Source organism: Andrena cerasifolii, chromosome 9, assembly GCF_050908995.1.
Source record: "Andrena cerasifolii isolate SP2316 chromosome 9, iyAndCera1_principal, whole genome shotgun sequence".
Taxonomy (NCBI): Eukaryota; Metazoa; Arthropoda; class Insecta; order Hymenoptera; family Andrenidae; genus Andrena; species Andrena cerasifolii.
Genome location: NC_135126.1, coordinates 2,480,701 through 2,500,590, shown reverse-complemented (window position 1 = coordinate 2,500,590; position 19,890 = coordinate 2,480,701). Strand labels below are relative to the sequence as shown.

Genomic DNA, 19,890 nt, shown 5'->3' with positions numbered 1-19,890 from the left:
TATAAATTGTCCACCAAATACTGTGAGAAGTGTACGTAAACTGACCAGGGTTATTCTTATACAATTTCGCCAAGTGTTTCGTTTGAATTGTAAAATGTACCTAAAGTCTCTAGAAAAATGAATTATTTTTAGTAATGCTTCATGATTAGCTTTCTGTCAAATTTAAACGTAGAAATATGAGATGCGCATGTGTCCTTCACGAAAACTCAAGCATCTAAATTGCCACGTAATAATGGAGACTTCAAATTGGAGTATACCTACTTTGTCTTGGGAAAAAGAGTTACAAGTCCTCCACCTTCATGCGCCAGGGTAATTTTATCCTCGAGTCACCTGCAAACGAGCAGGTGTGTTCCTCATTTAGAAGGGTTTAAAACTTGCGCTGAACCGAAGTTACCCAGCACCTGCAGGGTACTGGCTATTTTTAAGTTACAACAAGTCGAAGAATAACCACCCCGTCCAGTATCCTTACACCAATTAAGGCAGGAAATTGGTGGTTGTAACGTAATCCATCGCGTGACTGTTATAACTTTATCCTTTCATATTTTGTCCAGTGCTTTGAGAAAAAAAACCAAAGGCAAAGAAGATGATCCCAGCACTTAAAAACAAATCTTACCCAATCGAAACGAGCGACAGTGTATCTTTTTAAACAAAAATTATTAAATCGATAAAACATTCAATTTTGCGTTTGCTCACTTTCGCGAAGATAGGCAAAAATTGCAAACTTCTATGGCCCGTATTTTTTAAACAAATTCGAAACCAGCAAAATGATAACTTAAACTCCCCCTAATCTCGCGTGGACTGTATCATACTCCAGTTTCATCAAAATCGCAATACCATTTACTTTTTCCAATATAAAAACAAAATTTTCTACTGTAATTTTGAAAAATCACTGCTATTAAACGCGATAAAATTGTGTGAATTAGGAAAATTCTAAATAGTGTAACCTTTATCGACTGTTTGAACGAAATGAGAGATATCGTTTGGTGAACCCAGCAGGATCTATATTGTTTGTTATTACTCTGAGGAATTACGCGTTTCATGTGCTAGTAATTTGGAATTCCGTTGCGATGAGTGGGCTTCGGGCGCGAGCAATTTTGTTTTCCCACCAGCAGTTTACGACTGTATTTTTGTGACGAAAGAACGCGCGCAACAACCGGATGCTTTTTCACCCACGTGAACTTTTCTCGGGCCCACGAGCCCCCACGGTACTCGTAATCCGAAAAGAACGCGCGCGATTTCCTGGAAGACTCTTTTGATATGGCTAACTATTCCGAGTAGTCTTGTTCTGTGTCACGTTCCAGCTGGTCCTTGTTATTTACAGATAGCACTCCACCGACTCGTATTTCTAATGTCGAAAGTGCTGGCTGGATCTCGCGAAACGCGATATTCCTCTCAGGCTGATTGAATCTCTCCGAGATCGATTAATGCATTCCCGTTTGCTGCTCTAAAATCTGTCGAATGACCACGGATTTGTAAATCAATCTTTTAAATGCGAATAAGAGCAGATGTCTAGTTCGAAGCTTACTTACTTCATGAAAAATATATTTAGCGATGCAAAGATTATTCTGTTCGTGTAGAAATATTCCGAAGCTCGTGGAGCTGCTCGCTTATTATTAAACATCAGTTTCTGTAGGAAGACTTCTCGCTTTGCATTTCTTAAATTAGATAAATTGAAATCACCCATCTTCCTTTCTTCGTGATAAAATTAAATTAGATAAATTGAAATCACCCATCTTCATTACTCTGAACGATTACTGTAGTTTCCTTTTATTTACACAAATGATTACAAAGTGACTGCTCCAACACAAGTTCATTTGCTTGTACTTAGATGCTTACAGTTTTCGACTTCAATCGTCCAATTATCCAGTAAAAGTGCTGCACCCATACCTCAAATGCCCAGCTTTATTTATTCACCCTCTCTGAAGCTTCCAATTGGTTGGTTCGATTACATGAGAAAAGTTGGATGATTTATTTTAACCGGCGGATCAAGTTTATTCGACCCAGGTTTTTTTCTTCTTCGTGCTCCCAGGGCTCCGATTATCTGGCTGGAGTACTTTGAGAATTCGTGTGTGGGTTGCTTGTTGCTTTAACACGTTCATGGATTTCTCTCCGTCGGAGACGGAACACGTTAGGAGAACTGTTCTTCCTAATCGTACTTGGTTACAATAATGCACACAGGCCCCCCTCTGATATTTCATTCAAAGTGGCCTAGTGTTTTGGGAACGATAGAAACGACGATAGACGATTGATAGCGATTCTCTGAATTACGTGTTTGTGTATTTATTAATTGTGCTGGGCAGTGTTATCTTATCGAAGTGCCTAAGCTTTTGTAAAAACAATAAGCAATGAGTATCAGTGGAAACATTAGTTGGGAGCTGTAACAAAGATATGGTCATTAATAAGTTTCTCAGAAGAAAGGTATGAATGGAAAAACCTCCAGAAGTGCTTCTAAAGAAAATTACAGAAAATTAAGAAACCTTGGTACGTATTTCTTTAAATGAAATAGTAGGTGTATTTTTCTGTTTATCATACTATATTAAAATTCTGGCCCCCATTCGTAGGTACATTCAAAACTGAACAATTTAGGAAAATGAACTTAATTTTAGCGATGACACTTAAATGTGTCTTAAAATATTAATCACCTCGTTCACTGGATTATATTGTACTTAATAAATATCGTTACAATTTGCATCTTTAAGGGGGAACACCACTGTGACCGCCGGAAAAGTAAGCCATTTTTAAAAATTTTTTTCAGGAATAATATACAGTTTTCATAGAAAAATTGTTTTACCTACCTTTAGTACGCTGTCTTAAGAGACTATAGAAAAAAAATAAATAGAAAAACATCTATAAGTTTTAATATATTAATTAATCTTCTAGACCCCCACACGCGAGCTGGTCGAAGGTGTAACTATGGAACAGCAGGTCCGAAATCAAATTTCATTTTTTTGTTATAAACTATATGAGTGTAGTTTCCGTTGTACGTACGGATTCTTTGATTGAAAAAAAATGTTTTGAAATACCCTCGAAAAACTGTCCATCTTATTCGAGGATTTTTGAAACTTTTCTTGTAAAGCGCACCATTTTTACAAAAATAATTTGTTTAAGAAATCGGCACGTACAACGGAAACTACACTCATATAGTTTATAAAAAAAAATTAAATTTGATTTCGGACCTGCTGTTCCATAGTTACACTTTCGACCAGCTCGCGTGGGGGGTCTAGAAGATTAATTAATATATTGAAATTTATGGATGTTTTCCTATTTATTTTTTTTGTATAGTCTCTTAAGACAGCTTACTAAAGGTTGGTAATAAAATTTTTCTATGAAAACTGTATATTATTCCTGAAAAAAAATCATAAAGATGGCTTACTTTTCCGGCCGTCACAGTGGTGTTCCTCCTCAAGGGGTTATGCCTACCTGCAAGGTCTGAAAACACAAGTATTTTCGGAATTTTTTTTAAAACACTGGAAGACTTCTTTTTAAATAAACCTTTATGTATTCGAAAGTGTACATGTTAAACTACTTGTGGTAATTTTTGCGATGGAAAATATACATAAATAAAAAAAAATATTAGCGATCTCTCGGCAGCGATTTTTTTTGTCAGTAGTTTGCGGTGAACATTCTAATTCTGACCTGGTTCATCTGAAATAAAAAATTCGCAGGAATTTAGTTAGTATATTGGATTATCTTGTCCTTAATCGTTTATTATCCCAAGATATTAATTTGCTACAAAATGGCAACTTCTCATAGCAAAAGTATCGATTTTCACCACAGAATCGCGCTCATGTTTCATCATTTTCCATCTGTAAAATAACAACTACCCAACGGAAACGGAAAACCCACGATTAAGGACAAGCTAATCTAATATACCGACTAAATTTGGTCGAATTTTTTATTTCTGATGAACCAGGTCGTAGCTATAGTGATCACCGTAATAAAAAAAGCGCTGTCGGGAGATCGCTTATAATTCCATTATTTATTTAGTTATCGCATTGCAAAAAAAAACTACAAGAACTTTAAAATATATACTTTCGAATATACTACCGTTAATTTAAAAAAAAGTCTTCAAATTGAAGAAAATAAATCCCGAATATACTTGCGTTTTCAGACCTTGCAGGTAGGCATAACCCCTTAAGTTAGCTGCTCTAAAAATCAGTACACTAGAATTTTATTTTCATTGGAAAAAGGATAACTGAAATGTTATTCGAATTCGAGAAAAACCACTGTAATCCTATTGCACAGTCGATGCTGCAGACTTTTAAATACACGTATGCACGTATGTAGAGCGTTTCCATCGCATCAGTAAGTCGCCTGAAAGGCATTATTTCCTCGTGTCAGAGCACGATAGGCAAAGTTCAGCGGGACGGCCTAGCGTAATGCGCTTAATTAAAGTTGTTTCAACTCGTTAAGATCGTTCGCACGGGATGAACAACCCTATAAACGGCGGCAGTTTGTCGACAACTGGAACGACACTTTCCATCGTGAAACGTCGTTTCCATCCAGCCTTCCTCCCGTTGAAAATTGACATCGTCATTGTCGTCGTATTCAATTCATGTTTTACGATGCTTCGTAAAGGTTTCAATACTGGCTTGAAATTTCAATGACACATTTCTAGAGTCTCAGACTATAAGAACAACAAAGGATTAAATTACAAGGAGCCAAATTGATAGCATTTTAAAAATTATTTCAGGGATTTTGATGACACTGAGATATAGCGTAGTCTGCGTGAAATTAGGGTGGGTTTAAGTCATCATTTTCCTGGTTTCGAATTTGTTTAAAAGATACTAATAAATGAATGTCTATCTCCACCTGTGTCCACAATTATTGGGCGCAGGGTAAATTCGGGTAAGTTCGTGGTACTGGTTACTCCGTGATACTATTGAGTTGTCTGTAACTCGAAATTGTCTGACTCAATTTAGATGGAACAAAAACTAACAGACAGCGTGGATCTTCTAGTTTATGATGTGGTAAAATAATTAGTCAATTGAAGTTAGCGTGGTAGAGTGAGAGAGCGTTTCTGTGCCAGCAGCGCATTATTCGTGAAACTCTTCGTGGTAGTTGTGGACGATCGCTTGTTTATGTATTATATGTGCTTTAGAAGATAAATGGAAAGCTCAAACTGCAAGTAAGTGATGGTAAAATGACACTTTGACAAGTCTTAGTCTTGAAATTATCATACAATAAGGCATCAGTGTTATTTTTGCTTATGAAAAGTGACTACATTCTTATTTTTCGTGTGCCTGAAACTGCGTTTCTGATTGCGTTGTTTGAGAAATTTTGATAGTCAATACCAGAAACAATGTTTCCTTACCTCTGAGATATTTAACAATCATGAAACGATTGATTATGCACAAAATAACAATAATATAAAATAATATATAAAATGATATGAAATAATATAAAATAATATAAAATAATATAAAATAATATAAAATAATATAAACAAGCTGGTGAGCTTGTTTATATTATTTTATATTATTTTATATTATTTTATATTATTATATTATTATATTATTTTATATTATTTTATATTATTTACGAGTCCTCGGGCCAGCGAGGACTATCACGGAATTACCAGAGCTATCACGGAGTAACCAGAGTATGTCGTGGAAATTTAATTTTGTACATTTTCAATTAAATATACTTACAAGAGGAGGACACCATGTTGTAGACACCGATTTTGATGAGCCTTGGCACGATGGATCTATGTCGAAAATAAGTAAATAGGTATCCGAGCGTTTCTGCCAATGGGCCTTAATAATAGAGATATTTACAGAAATATTAAAAATTATTAAAAATTTCATAGTGGCCGTGGGGTTTTAATGGGTAAAAATCCCACACTACCCTGGCGCCCCTGGGGGATTCCCCTCTGAAGGAGTCGGGGTGCATTTTGAAGATTTCCCCAAGTTAAAAAAAAAAATATAAAAAAAATGATAAGAAAAATAATTTATAAAGAAAAAATTATAAAAAAATTTATAAAGTTTTTTTTAATAACCTAACCCCGACTCTTTCAGAGGGGAATCTCCGAGGGCGCCAGGGTAGTGTGGGATCTTTACCCATTATAACCCCACGGCCACTATGAAATTATAATAATTTTTAATATTTCTGTAAATATCTTTATTATTAAGACCCTTTGGCAGAAACGCTCGGACACCTATTTACTTATTTTCGACATAAATCCATCATGCCAAGGCTCATACAAATCGGTGTCTACCGCATGGTGTCCTCCCCTTGTTAGTAAATTTCTGCTAACCTATTACATGTTTTTACGATGTCTGACCTATCATTACAACGTAGACTCACTGTCAGAACACGTGAATATTAGCAGTTAATAGACAAATTCTAAAACTATCGCGGACTTAACCCGAGTTTACCCTACCTCGTGTAAGGAACTATTGAACACACAACATTCTCCTATCTTCTAAAGAAACATGCATTTAAAGTGAAAAAGGTTTACCTTTAAAAAAAGTCAAATAACACAGTGACGCATTTTATACATTTTGGGGACGTCATTCTTGATAAACAAACACGACCAGAAATAAAATAAAGTGGATAAGCTTGCGCAAAGGAGAATGTAAATTGCCCAGAAGCGGCCCGTTAATTTGATCGCAAATAATTTTACAACCACGACTTCTGAAGCTTGAGCGGCCCTCTGTGGATTCAAGGTCCGCCTTCCTAAACGCGCGGAGTACCGAGAAATCGACAAGAGTCGTCAGTTTGCTACATGGTCATGTAGGACAGGCGCAAGATGGTTGAATTACGTCTCCTCGGATTTCATCGGCCGGTAATTTAAATCCCGATTAATTCAGCAAGCTTCGGCGACGTGAAACCGCGGGAGCCTCGCGTGGAAACAAATTTCGCTAATCGTAATCGGTCGTCCAGCGAGATACCGGTTGTTTTACTCGCAGCATCCTTCCCTTAATCTTCACTTAAGATCTTCACGGGGCTCGGATTTTTGCGTGAATATTATGTGCCGCCATCCTTTCGAAACATAAGTACTTAACAAAAATGTAGAATTCACCCCTTTTTCACCTTCTAAAAGCAGATGTGTTGTTCACGGTTTACCTTAGTCTTATTCCAACCGACTCGCGAGTCACGTATATTAAGCTGGTGTAGCCATTTGAAAAGACAACGAAAAAATTAATACGATATTTGTTTCCTATTTATTTGCTAATTATTTGCCAAAGAATTAATTTTTTTGCTCCACCCGTTTTCGAGAAACAATGGCTATGCTACCGTAATGTTAAGCTGGCATAGCCACTTATTTTATCTCTGTACCTAAGAAAGATATCAATCCCATTCTTGCAGCATATTTTTTTGCTAATTATTTGCTCTCGATCCACCGAATATTAATTTTTTTGCTGCAGTCTCTTTCGAGAAGCGACGACCGCGCTAGAACCACGTTTGTAAAACGAATACTCATGTATATAAAATAAATAAAATGATACAAAATCTTTCGTTCTTTTTCTGCACTTACCTACAACCAGCATTGTACAGCCTTTAGGCTATGCTAGATTAACGCTGTTCTAGCGCGGTCATCGCTTCTCCAAAAAGACTGTAGCAAAAAAATTAATATTCGGTGGATTAGGAGCAAATAATTAGCAAAAAATATACCGCAACGGCTTCGATATCTTTGTTATGTACTGTGATACAACATGTGGCTACGTTAGCTTAATATCAAGCTAGAGCAGCCACAGTTTTTCGAAAATGGCTGGGGCAAAAAAATTAATATTCAGTGGAATAAGAGCAATAAATTAGCAAAAAATATGCTGCAAGAATGGGATTGATATCTTTGTTAGGTACAGAGATACAATAAGTGGCTACGCCAGCTTAATATTAGGGTAGCATAGCCATTGTTTCTCGAAAACGGCTGAAGCAAAAAAATTAATTCTTTGGCAAATAATTAGCAAATGAATAGGAAAAAATATCGTATTAATTTTGCGTTGGCCTTTTCAAATGGTTACGTCAGCTTAATGTACGTTCGCGAGTCACACGTTGTGCCAGAGCACGGTGACTTCTTTTCAATAGCATACGCAGTATTTTATATATCTTTTTAACTTTCCTTGAAGATCATCTAAACCAAGATCGAAACGTCGGAAACTAATGTATATAATTAATTAATTGCAAAATAGCTTTGATGTATTATTTTAATTTATTAAAATAATAATATTTTAATTTACTAAAATAATAATATTTTAATTTACTAAAATAATAATATTTTAATTTACTAAAATAATAATATTTTAATTTACTAAAATAATAATATTTTAATTTACTAAAATAATAATATTTTAATTTACTAAAATAATAATATTTTAATTTACTAAAGTAATAATATTTTAATTTACTAAAATAATAATATTTTAATTTACTAAAATAATAATATTTTAATTTACTAAAATAATAATAATTTAATTTACTAAAATAATATTTTAATTTACTAAAATAATAATATTTTAATTTACTAAAATAATAATATTTTAATTTACTAAAATAATAATATTTTAATTTACTAAAGTAATAATATTTTAATTTACTAAAGTAATAATATTTTAATTTACTAAAGTAATAATATTTTAATTTACTAAAATAATAATATTTTAATTTACTAAAATAATAATATTTTAATTTATTAAAATAATAATTGTTTTAATCTGACCGATCCAGTGCGCCGATACCATATTAGAAAAATGTAGAATGTTTGGAACAGAAGAACGTACACCGTGGCTACCAAAATCCATTGAATTCGACTGTCAATTTAAAAGCAAGAACTGTCGATTCAAGATCAACTCCATTCTTCGTAAAATAAAATTGTAAGTGATGCAGCCTGGCGCATGTCCAAGAAGCTAAGCTAATATTTAATCTAAGAAGCAAGAATATAACTAAAACTCCGCTTCCTTTCATCTTTATCAGTCCACATTATTCTCATCCTCAAGGGCTCACTGGGACGTATACAGAAGTCCCGAGGAGATTCATATTTTCATGCTGAAAAATCCTTGCGAGAGCGAAAAAGAGCAACACTGGGAGAACGCTAAGCTGCAGGATCGCCTGACGTAAGGACGTACAAATTACGCAGCCATCAAGATCACATTAAAAAAGAGGAATCCTTTTCTCACGAGTTCCTACCACGAGTCGCGTCTCCTCCGCGCGGTGCCTACCCACTAATTTATCACGACCCGTGACTTCGCGGAGGAAGGAAGAAGAAGAAGAAGAAATAAAGAGCAGAAAAAGAATCCGGACCATCCCATGGCGACCGGTTTCTTCCCCTTCTTGCTTCCCTTCTTCGTCACTTATTCCTCTCGTCCGACATCGCCGAATCGATCTCGACCCTGACTCCTCCACGAGTTCATCCGCCGACCTATATACGCTGAGTGAACCCAGAAATCGATCTGCAAATGACAAATTACGGCAATAAATGACAAATCTAAAAGCGGCGAAAGAAACGAAGAAACCTCGCCACGGTGAGCGACGAACATGGATATTTCTCCTTGGATATTTAGGCAGGAAGTTTTGTAAGAGGATGTTATTAAGAAGGCAGTCAAAGAAAGTAAATTCTTAGCCATTCAAGAGCAAAGAGGAGGGAACCATAGCGGACTCCGTAATTATGGTATGGAAATAAAATTTATAAAATCCCTCTCAAGGAAACGATATGTAATTTTGACATCCCAGAATTGGACATGCGAACTTCTCTCACTCTCGGTTATTAATTAGGGAGGATCAACTGATATGTAAATCTTGCAGCTCGTTTCTCACGATGTCCTTGTCACCTGTCTATTACTGACAGAGAAAAGGAGAAATTATGGACTCCCTACACTAATAATGGAGTTTTTAAACAATTCGAAGGATTATAGGAATATATTGTAAAATATATTAAAATGTTTCTACGTTTACTTAAGGCTGTGTACACGACGACACTTTTCTGTCCAGATCAAGTGCATGCGACACTGAAAAACATTTGCCCAGAGCAGTCCGCGACACTGACAAGGAAACATATCGAACCCGAAAATTCTGATTGTAATGAAACTCCGTACGATTGTAGAGCATGTCGGAGTATGTAAGAAACGATTTTTTTTTCTGCGGAAAAACACTCTGAGGAGGTGAAATCAGCCCCCAAATTTTCAGCGATTTTTCGTTTTTTAAGTATAACTTTGTAACGGTGCGAGGTAGAAGAAAACCGTAAATGGACAAAATGTTCAGTGTTTGATGCCGTATAACGCGCTGCAAAAGAAAAAGTAAATTAAAATTTTCGTTATTTTACATATAATTTCTAACCGCGAGGGTTGGGGACGATCTTTTTCCATGTAAAAGTTATAATTCGCAATGGTTTACTAAAATGTAAAAGGAAAAAATTTTGGTTCATTTGTTTATTTGTTTACAAAAATTTTCCGCCTTTGTCCATATTACTACCATCTGCCACTTGACAATCGAGGATTTTAATTTATTTATAAACTGTTGGACGTACAAACATTTCTTTTGCAGCGCGTTATACGTCATCAAACACTGAACATTTTGTCAATTTACGGTTTTCTTCTACCTCGCACCGTTACAAAGTTATACTCGAAAGACGAAAAATCGCTGAAAATTTGGGGGCTGATTTCACCCCCTCGGAGTGTTTTTCCGCAGAAAAAAATCGTTTCTTACATACTCCGACATGCTCTACAATCGTACGGAGTTTCATTACAATCAGAATTTTCGGGTTCGATATGTTTCCTTGTGAGTTTGGCCTATCGTCGCGGAAGTTGCAGCTAGAGCTAGACTGAAGACACTGCAACTAGCTCTAGACCCAAAAGGCACTTGATCTAGACACAAAAGTGTCGTGTATACGTACCTTAAAGTAAAAAAAATCGAATTTTTCTCTTTTCAATTTTCTACAAATATTTGTCATGGAAAATATGCGTGGAAAAGGATTTTGCCCAATTCATAATACAGCGGTCCCCGGATTATTGACATGCTTTTTTCCCCGGATCATGGGGAAAGACCTACCCACTCCACAGTTTTGCATCCTCGGTGCGAGCGAGGGCCTTCGGTCCCGGGTAGACCGCCCATTCACTGCCGAGAGCAATGAAACCGTTGGGTCAGGTAAAATACCCAGCAGAGAAAAATAAAGTGTTCATGTTTTTGATAAATGTTGATGAAAGTATTACTAATAGATTTTTTAAGATTTCCCAATGAAAATGAGTTCAAATATCGAGAAATTCGGTCCATTTTTAGTGAACGTCACTACGTTGACTAAATGTAATTCACACACTGTAAAGTGTCTCCTTTTTAAAATTATTACACACTATGTAATAATGCAGAAGAGAATTTAAATGGAGAATATCAACGACTTCGCCAAATTGTAAAGTGTTTGCTGAAGATTGCTTAAATGCAGCCTCATTTTCGTCGACATAAACTCCCCAATCCATCGGTAACACTCCCAGCAAAGTGTAATCAGTAATATGAAAATTTTCATATTCGATACTAAATCTCAATTCGTCGTCGACCGAGGGTCTCCCGCTGGTGCGCTATTTCACTCACTCTCGGTTTACGTCGTTTAGTCTCCTTGTCAGACGGTTCGAGCGAGGGTCCTGACAAGGGTCGGTTTATTAGGCGCAAACTACTTCCCCTGCCCCGGTTTATGGAGAATTCCCCGGCCCCGAATCTTGCTCGATAATCCGGGGACCACTGTACTTATATTATTATAGACTTTGAAAGGTAGGTATCGGTACGGCTCGCTCGCTGAGCAGCACGGTTGCCGCGTAGTGTTATTTTTTTAGCAGGTATATTTCAGCAAAGGGTCGTGTAATTGTTCGTCCTGGAAAGTCCCATATTTCGGGAGACTTTCGTCAAAACAAAGGATCGACTTTGGTTTTATTGCAAAGGAAACCGTTGCTGCCTCAGGTCATAGCTTACAAGGGGAGGCCGCGACATCTGGGACACGGATTTTGATGAATCTCATAAATTTTGTAGCGTATAGTTCCTCTACGAGCTATAGTGACTTAGGTGTGAGGCCACTCCGCGGGGTCTTAACCGATATCCTGCTGGGTATGGGCCGCTAAACGTGACCTCTTGCAGGACTGTGTTTAGGGAAGACCAGGGCAAAACCGGGGCCCTAAAGTTTAAGTGTTACAATTTCGATTTTAATAAAATAAAAAAGAAATTGATTATCATTATTAAAAGACATCAATTAAGCTTTGCTACTGGGTATTAAAAATTGTCTCATTGTCAGCACATATTAAATACAAATCCATTGTAGTAAGGTATATGTACAGCATTAGAACAGTTGTAATATAAATTATTTTATATTAACAACTTATTTTAAATTAAAATCACTGCATGCTTCAGGTAATTTTGGAGATTTTACCCTTTAGGACCCCGGTTTTGTCCTGGTCTTCCCTAAACACAGTCCTGCAAGAGGGAGTAGGGGGCACGTTTGGCGATTAAGGGGGTATACCCGTTTGAACCCTCGGAAAATGTATACATTTTGTGGATTTTTTTACAAGTCAACGGTTTGATGGAGATTTCCCGTTTTTTAACTATGTTTACATAGTATTATGAACTACTTATAAAAAAAGTTTCAGTTAAAAAACTATTGTTTTTCGGAAGTTACGGATACATGTCCAAAAGTCTCTCGATTTTAGACGGCTAAACGGTGGCCCTAAAAACTCGCGCTACGTTCAACCAATTTACTTCAAATTTTGCATGCAGAATCATAATAAGATTCCACATCGTCCAACGAAGGCGATTTTGAAAATTTTGAAAAATAAAGAAATGGTGAGAGATCAAAGGTAAAGTTAAATTTTTCTAAGAGAAAAATCCACCTTTTTCCTTTATAAATAATAAACGGGGAATCGAAATAAAAAAAGCCTTCGTTGGACGATGCGGAATCTTATTATGATTCTGCATGCAAAATTTGAAGTAAATTGGTTGAACGTAGCGCGAGTTTTTAGGGCCACCGTTTAGCCGTCTAAAATCGAGAGACTTTCGGACATGTATCCGTAACTTCCGAAAAACAATAGTTTTTTAACTGAAACTTTTTTTATAAGTAGTTTATAATACTATGTAAACATAGTTAAAAAACGGGAAATCTGCATCAAACCGTTGACTTGTAAAAAAATCCACAAAATGTATACATTTTCCGAGGGTTCAAACGGGTATACCCCCTTAAGATCCCACTGAGTGACCTCACACCCAAGTCACTATAGCTCGCAGAGGCACTATAGGTGTAGTAGACCAATACATGTCTCACATATTGGGTCCACTACCCCAGAGTTTCCGAAATATTAATAAAAAGAAAGGTGTTTATGCGTTGGCGAACAGAAGCGATAGCGAAGTTTATTGCAGTGACGAATAGCGGCGCGTGTAAAGGGCAGGTCTCGCATCGGAACTTTCATTGGTTCGATTCTCACTGGGATCATTTTTTTTATAAATGTATCTTGCATTGTTTTATTCCTCAACAGATAAAGTACTATTTTTTACATTCTAAAATATGACATTTATCGTGAAAACAAATGAAACAATAAAATTCACGACACCATGCACGTGAAAAAAATGCACCTGTGGCCATACATCTTTTATTAGATGTGCATGGTGTCGTGGATTTTATTGTTTCATTTGTTTTTACGACAAATGTCATATTGTACAATGTAAAAAATAGTACTTTATCTGTTGAGGAATAAAACAACACAAAATACATTTATAAAAAAAATGATCCCAGTGAGAATCAAACCCGGGGTGAAAATTCCGATGCGATACCTGCCCTTTACACGCGCCGCTATTCATCACTACAATAAACTTCGCTATCGCTTCTGTTCGTCAACGCACAAACACCTTTTTTTTATTAATATTTCGGAAACTCTGGGGTAGTGGACCCAAAATGTGAGACATATATTGGTCTACTACACCTACGCTACAATATAAATATAAGATTCATCAAAATCCGTGTCCCAGATGTCGCGGCCTCCCCTTGTTAGCTTGATTCAGAACGTTGATTTAAGCGAACGTTTGAGCGGGTGCTAGGCAGTCATTTCTTTAGAAAACGAAGCATTTCTTTTTCAATTAATTACAAAGAAATAAACAGAAACTGAAACTTGTTCTTTGTTTAATACAATGATTAACAATATCACAAATATTAAAAAAAAAACGTGTTTGTTTCGACAAAAATTATAGACGACCCACCCTACAGATGGATCATTAAAGAGGCTTTTTTAAAAAAAACTGCGAATTCTGGGAGTGTAAATACAGACACGAATTTTAATGAATTTTCAGAGCAGAGAATCTCGTTATCATAAATGATTCGAAATTCCATTTCTCTTCCCCCCCGCTATTAATATTGCGCTCTGCAATTCCTTTAAACATAATCGAGATCCGTGGAACGAATACGAAAGCCGACGATCGAATGCAGATTGCATTCCCCGAAATGCATTCGGCAATGCGATTTACATACGCGGTGTGCCCCTTTTCCTCCGTCCGCCGCGAAACGCACCGCGCCCGGGACCGTCGTATAAAATTCAGTCGCGTCAAACTTGTTTGCATAATGCCGTCATTTCAATCGCGGCGCTTCTAATTAAAAGCCAGTAGTCGCGATATTTTTCGCGCTCGCGTGAACGCGTTACGGCGAACCGCATCCGTATGCATCGGCTGCAATCGAGCCCCCGTGATCATTATAATATCGTTAAGATAAAAGGCGGGCATGCCCGTTTGAAATTGCAGTGTACGAACGGCAATTGCAATTTTACCGCGCTCTGCTTCTGTAATCTGCCAGCTCGCTAGTTTTCTGCATTTTCACGTTATTCCACTAACGATCGTCAACATTGGCACAGCTAATGATAAAGGAATACAAAGGAAAGGGAAACTAAATTCCTGGCAAGCAGATTTAATAATCGGGTGGGTCCAATTTCTCTGCGCGCTTCGTCGATATCGCTCCAAATTCTAATATAATTCCTGCGTAAATCTGAAAGCGAGAAATATTGTAAATTAAAATATTATTTTATTTCTAGAAAATTGGGGGGAACATACGAGTGGAAATAAATTTTTTGACGCTTATAAATCTTCCATTCACGCTGCAACTTTTTCCCACATCTTAATTAAAAGTTAAAGAGAAGGTTGCTTGATTAGGAAAGATACCTACCGTCTTTCAATCGTGCATATAATTTACTCGCAATACTTTCGATTTCAACGCGTGCGATCAACGGAATCGTACATCGATATCTGCACTTGGGGGGCACGAATTGATTTTAATGGTTAACGAGAAACGTGCGTTTAAAATGGTGACGGAACACCTGTCTCCAGATGCCCGAAGGAGATTAATACAGTGGACGCTCCTCTTTTGTGGAGTAAATTATAACGTTACGAAGAGGCTGGCCTGATCTGTATAATTAATTTTAACCCGGTTTATTCTTTTCTTTTTTTCTGTTGCACAGGCATGGCGGCCGCCGGTCTTGAGGTGCGCGAGGCTGGACGGGCGTTGCGAGTGCAAACGGAAGCTCCGCATCTCGTTTCCATGGGAAGCGGGCGTTTGTCCACGGCGGTGACCCTGCACCCTCTGCCAGAAGGTACGGAGAAACTCAATTACTGGATACTCTTCTAAATCACAGATATCAGTTAGTTGAATTTGTTGGCGGCAAACTGTGGGCAATCGAAAGATCATCGAAGTCGAGGCCAAAGCGGGTTATACTTGTTTCAAGCGAATATTCAACTGTGCGTTGGGAGCATTAAGGGGGTAGGTTACCCTCTACAGCCCAAAATCAGGTCCTTCCTTGAACGCACAGTGTGAAGTAATAAATGAAGTTAGAGATAATTTCTGTTTTGATTTTTAAGCGTCATTTCGTTGACTTTAATGCGCAAAAAGAAAATTTTAAATATATTTATAGGAAAAAAAGTTATAAGTATAAATGTGAGGGGGTGTACGCGATGCACCGTTTGATGGTGAACACGATTCCGAACAGGTGAATTACCTAAAACACAAAGTAAAGGCATTTTTATAATCTGTAAGACAGTCTCCATCTTGTGCAGGAAGCAACATTTTGATAAACAAATTAATACAATTTTTATGTTGACGTTTCTGATTTTTTCCTTTTTTGTAGGAGAAATATTTTTTTTCTTTTTTTTTAAGAATTTATATTGAAAATGTGCTCCCAATACATGGAGGGGAATAGTTTCCTGCAGCTCCCTGTCAATTTTCATTCAAATCGTTCGAGCGGCTTTCGAGATTTATGTTTAAAGTTGGACATCGTTATCCGATCTCATGTGTAGGCTCGTACATTTTTTACTGTAATTCCTTCAATTTTTGGAATTTCGCGGCCCAATTGCGCTTACAATACGTAGAAAAGATGTAGCTAGCGGAATATGCAAACATCCTAAAAACCAATTTTCGAAAATTTTGAGGGAAACCTGCTCACTTAAGTATTAGACTCGTCAGACGTTGATCAAGTAGGTACTGCCTTATCTTGAGAAATTCTTTTCTTTAGGAGAACTTTAATCATTTCGAGCTAGCTATTTAAATCATTTCTTAGAATTTATTATTTTTGTAAAATTCGGAAATGAGTGATTCTTTAAGTAAAAGAAGGAAGCAGCAATGTGTGATGATAGATTTCGAATTAGCTATCCTTTAAATTATTTCTGAGAATTTATTTTGTAAAATTAGGATCTGTGTGGTTTTTTAAGTAAAAGAAGAAAGCAACGTGTGTTGATCGATTTCGATTTAGCTATCCTTTAAATTATTTCTGAGAATTTATATTTGTAAAATTAGGATCTGTGTGTTTTTTTAAGTAAAAGAAGGAAGCAACGTGTGTTGATAGATTTCGAATTAGCCGTCCTTTAAATTATTTCTGAGAATTTATTTTGTAAAATTAGGATCTGTGTGTTTTTTTAAGTAAAAGAAGGGAGCAATGTGTGTTGATAGATTTCGAATTAGCTATCCTTTAAATTATTTCTGAGAATTTATTTTGTAAAACTAGGATCTGTGTGGTTTTTTAAGTAAAAGAAGGAAGCAACGTGTGATGATAGATTTCGAATTAGCCATCCTTTAAATTATTTCTGGGAATTTATTTTGTAAAATTAGGATCTGTGTGTTTTTTTACGTAAAACAAGGAAGCAACGTGTGATGATAGATTTCGAATTAGCCATCCTTTATATTATTTCTGAGAATTTATATTTGTAAAATTAGGATCTGTGTGTTTTTTTAAGTAAAAGAAGGAAGCAACGCGTGATGTTAGATTTCGAATTAGCCATCCTTTTAATTATTTCTGAGAATTTATATTTGTAAAATTAGGATAGGAACCTATGTCCGGTTCCTTAAATAAAAAAAAGAAGCAATGTGTGGCGATAGACGTAGAAGTTCTTCACATTTTTGTGGTATGATTGGTGTTAGTTTGATTAACCCGTATACCGAGTGCTTTAGAAGCATGTGTTAACACTCAGCGGGTTAATGGAACTCAGACAGAAAAATGTCTTAGAAAATTGATCGCTTCAAAGTAGATTCAGCATTCTATTTTGTAACCTTGTTTGTTTGCAAAGCCTCGTATATCGTAGAATGAGTATTCCCGTTCGTATTAATTTACATACTCTGCATCGAATTAAAGAAAGTACCTGCGTCAGACTGTAAAATATGAAATCTAATATTCATGCCGCGAGGAATTCATCAAGGTTCGATTTACATTAAGATCATGAGCTTATCCGTCTAATAGAAACCTGCTCCTGGATTCGAGGCGCGTTCCAGCCGATTTATCGATCATGGGAAAGTGTGCGAAGAGACACAGTATAGATTCTCTTAGAGCCACCACTTGGCCATTCAATTCGTGTGCCCGTATCTCGAAAGAAATTGAGGCAGTAACGCTTCCTAGATAACGCTGCCGCCATAACGGGCGGTGATTCATCAATTTTAATCCGTGATTCGAACACGTAGTTCCCGCTGATAAAGTTTAATCGCGGTAACCGAGATTCAACGCAGCGGAGATCCACGGTTACGTGTTACGCAGATGCCGGCGGGATCTGTCTGCGAAACCGAATTAAACATCCAAATAAATTCCTTCGATGAAGCTTCGTCTGGAATCTGAAAAATTTTCTTTGCTTATTTTAGCCAACGAAGTATCAAGCTCATCTTAAAATAACACGGAATTAAGCATTTTAATAACAGTCCCACTAAATTCAATCAAATTCTTCCTCGTCGTATAAAGTTTGTCCGGTTCGTTCGTACACAATATTATTTTTCTAACTATTGAAAAAGTGAAAAAATATTTCATATGAAAGTTGTGCGATTTGATGGAGGAAACTTAATAGAATATTTGGATTTGTGTTTAAGCTATTATTTACATAAATTTCAATATGAATGTAATTCTTTTAACTGAAACTATATATTTTTATTATAGCCACTTTATTATGTATTTCAAGACCCGTTTGAACAATAATTCACCGGATATCTTTATGAATATTGGTGGCAAATTTCAAGTGCAGTTACTGTGAAATTCAGCATTCACTATAAGCAGCACCCTGTACTTCTTTCAAATTAAAATTACTTTCGAAGAACGAGGCCTATTAATCCCAGAAGATCAAATGTTTCATTTACAAGACACTTTTCTTAAGAAACATTGCTAAGGAACAAGGAAAAATTGTATAAAATCGTAATTGCCTCCTTGATCTTCGACGACTCCCTACCGCAGAATGTCGATTGCACGATCGCCGCGGGAAATCACAAAGGGGGTTACGAAATTTCTGCTTCCTCTGCGAAGCTCGCCATTATTAGCATAATAGAGCCGGCGTATCTAGTCGATTCGACGCGGATGCAAATATTTGTGCTCGCTCTCGACTTCTTTCCGGTTTCGACACACCGATGCACGTGGACGGAGGAGGACCTCGCGGCTTCCTGCCGCGTACCGAGTGTATTTTTAAAAGTGAATCTCCCGAGCCGCTGCCGCGCCTTAAGCCGAGAGAAATCCCTGCGTCTCGATTATTTCAGGAATACATATAGACTTATGGCGGGCGGGGTTACGCGCCGACGAATTCCAACGGGGCTAATTGCGCGCCGTCTACCCCCTAATTGCCCAGACGCTGATTTCGTTACCCACGAAATTACGCTCCCTTCCTTCCATCGGTTAGCTGCGAGCACCGCGGCGTTTCCGCGCCCGGCACTTCTGTGCCTCGCGACTGATATTTCGCAGGCATTTTCCGTCTTTTGTGCAGCAGGGGTTAAGGGGTTACGCCACCCTGAGGCGCTCGAAACGGCACTAAACTAGACGAATTTTTTTTACCGATACTACGAGGTTGAAAATTATTTTTTTTCTTCTTATGGGTAGAGCGTGTATTAGTGCATATATTGTGTAAATATTGTACAAAAATATTAAAAAATGACCGAGTTATTTGTTCTCCCGCGAAGCTCGTCCGCCGTTACACGCGTGACTAACCTAACGAATTATAACGAACATGTTCGTCTGAAATCAAAAACCCGATGATTTTCGTGTTCCTTAATAAAATACCTACGATGTAGCGTAGGGATTTGAGAAAAAAAAATTTATTGCACAAATGAGAGCAAAGTGAAAAAATTATACGTTTTTCACGTGAAAAAACGAATTTAAAACATTAATTATATACGAACGGGGTATAGGATGGAAAAACTGATAAGCTACATCGTAGATAATACCGTTAAGAATATGCGTGCCAAGTTTCAACTCAATCGGACGAATAGTTTTGGAGATATTTGATAGGTCATCTTTGAAAATGTAGTTTCGAGATAAACGCAAAAGAAGAAAAGTAGAATGGTCGCTACCTGCTGCGGAATATCGACATCCGCGCCTCGTTGAAAGCCTATGACTCGGCTATTTTGGGGAATTTTTGCGTCTACAATGACTTAAATTATTCTTAAAACTTCACGTAATAAGAAAATGCAAAGAAAAAAAAATCGTGTTTTCAAAA

General features: G+C 36.9%; 1 protein-coding gene across 3 annotated transcripts in view; it reads left to right on the top strand.

Annotated features, from left to right (window-relative positions):
- Positions 1-19,890, top strand: part of LOC143373478 (uncharacterized) — a 140,402-nt gene that overhangs the window by 60,985 nt on the left and 59,527 nt on the right. For all 3 annotated transcript variants that reach the window (XM_076820785.1, XM_076820784.1, XM_076820786.1), the window contains exon 2: positions 15,405-15,536. In XM_076820785.1, the coding sequence (XP_076676900.1) occupies positions 15,407-15,536 (130 nt within the window). In that variant the 5' untranslated portion in view covers positions 15,405-15,406. The remainder of the gene's footprint in view (positions 1-15,404; positions 15,537-19,890) is intronic.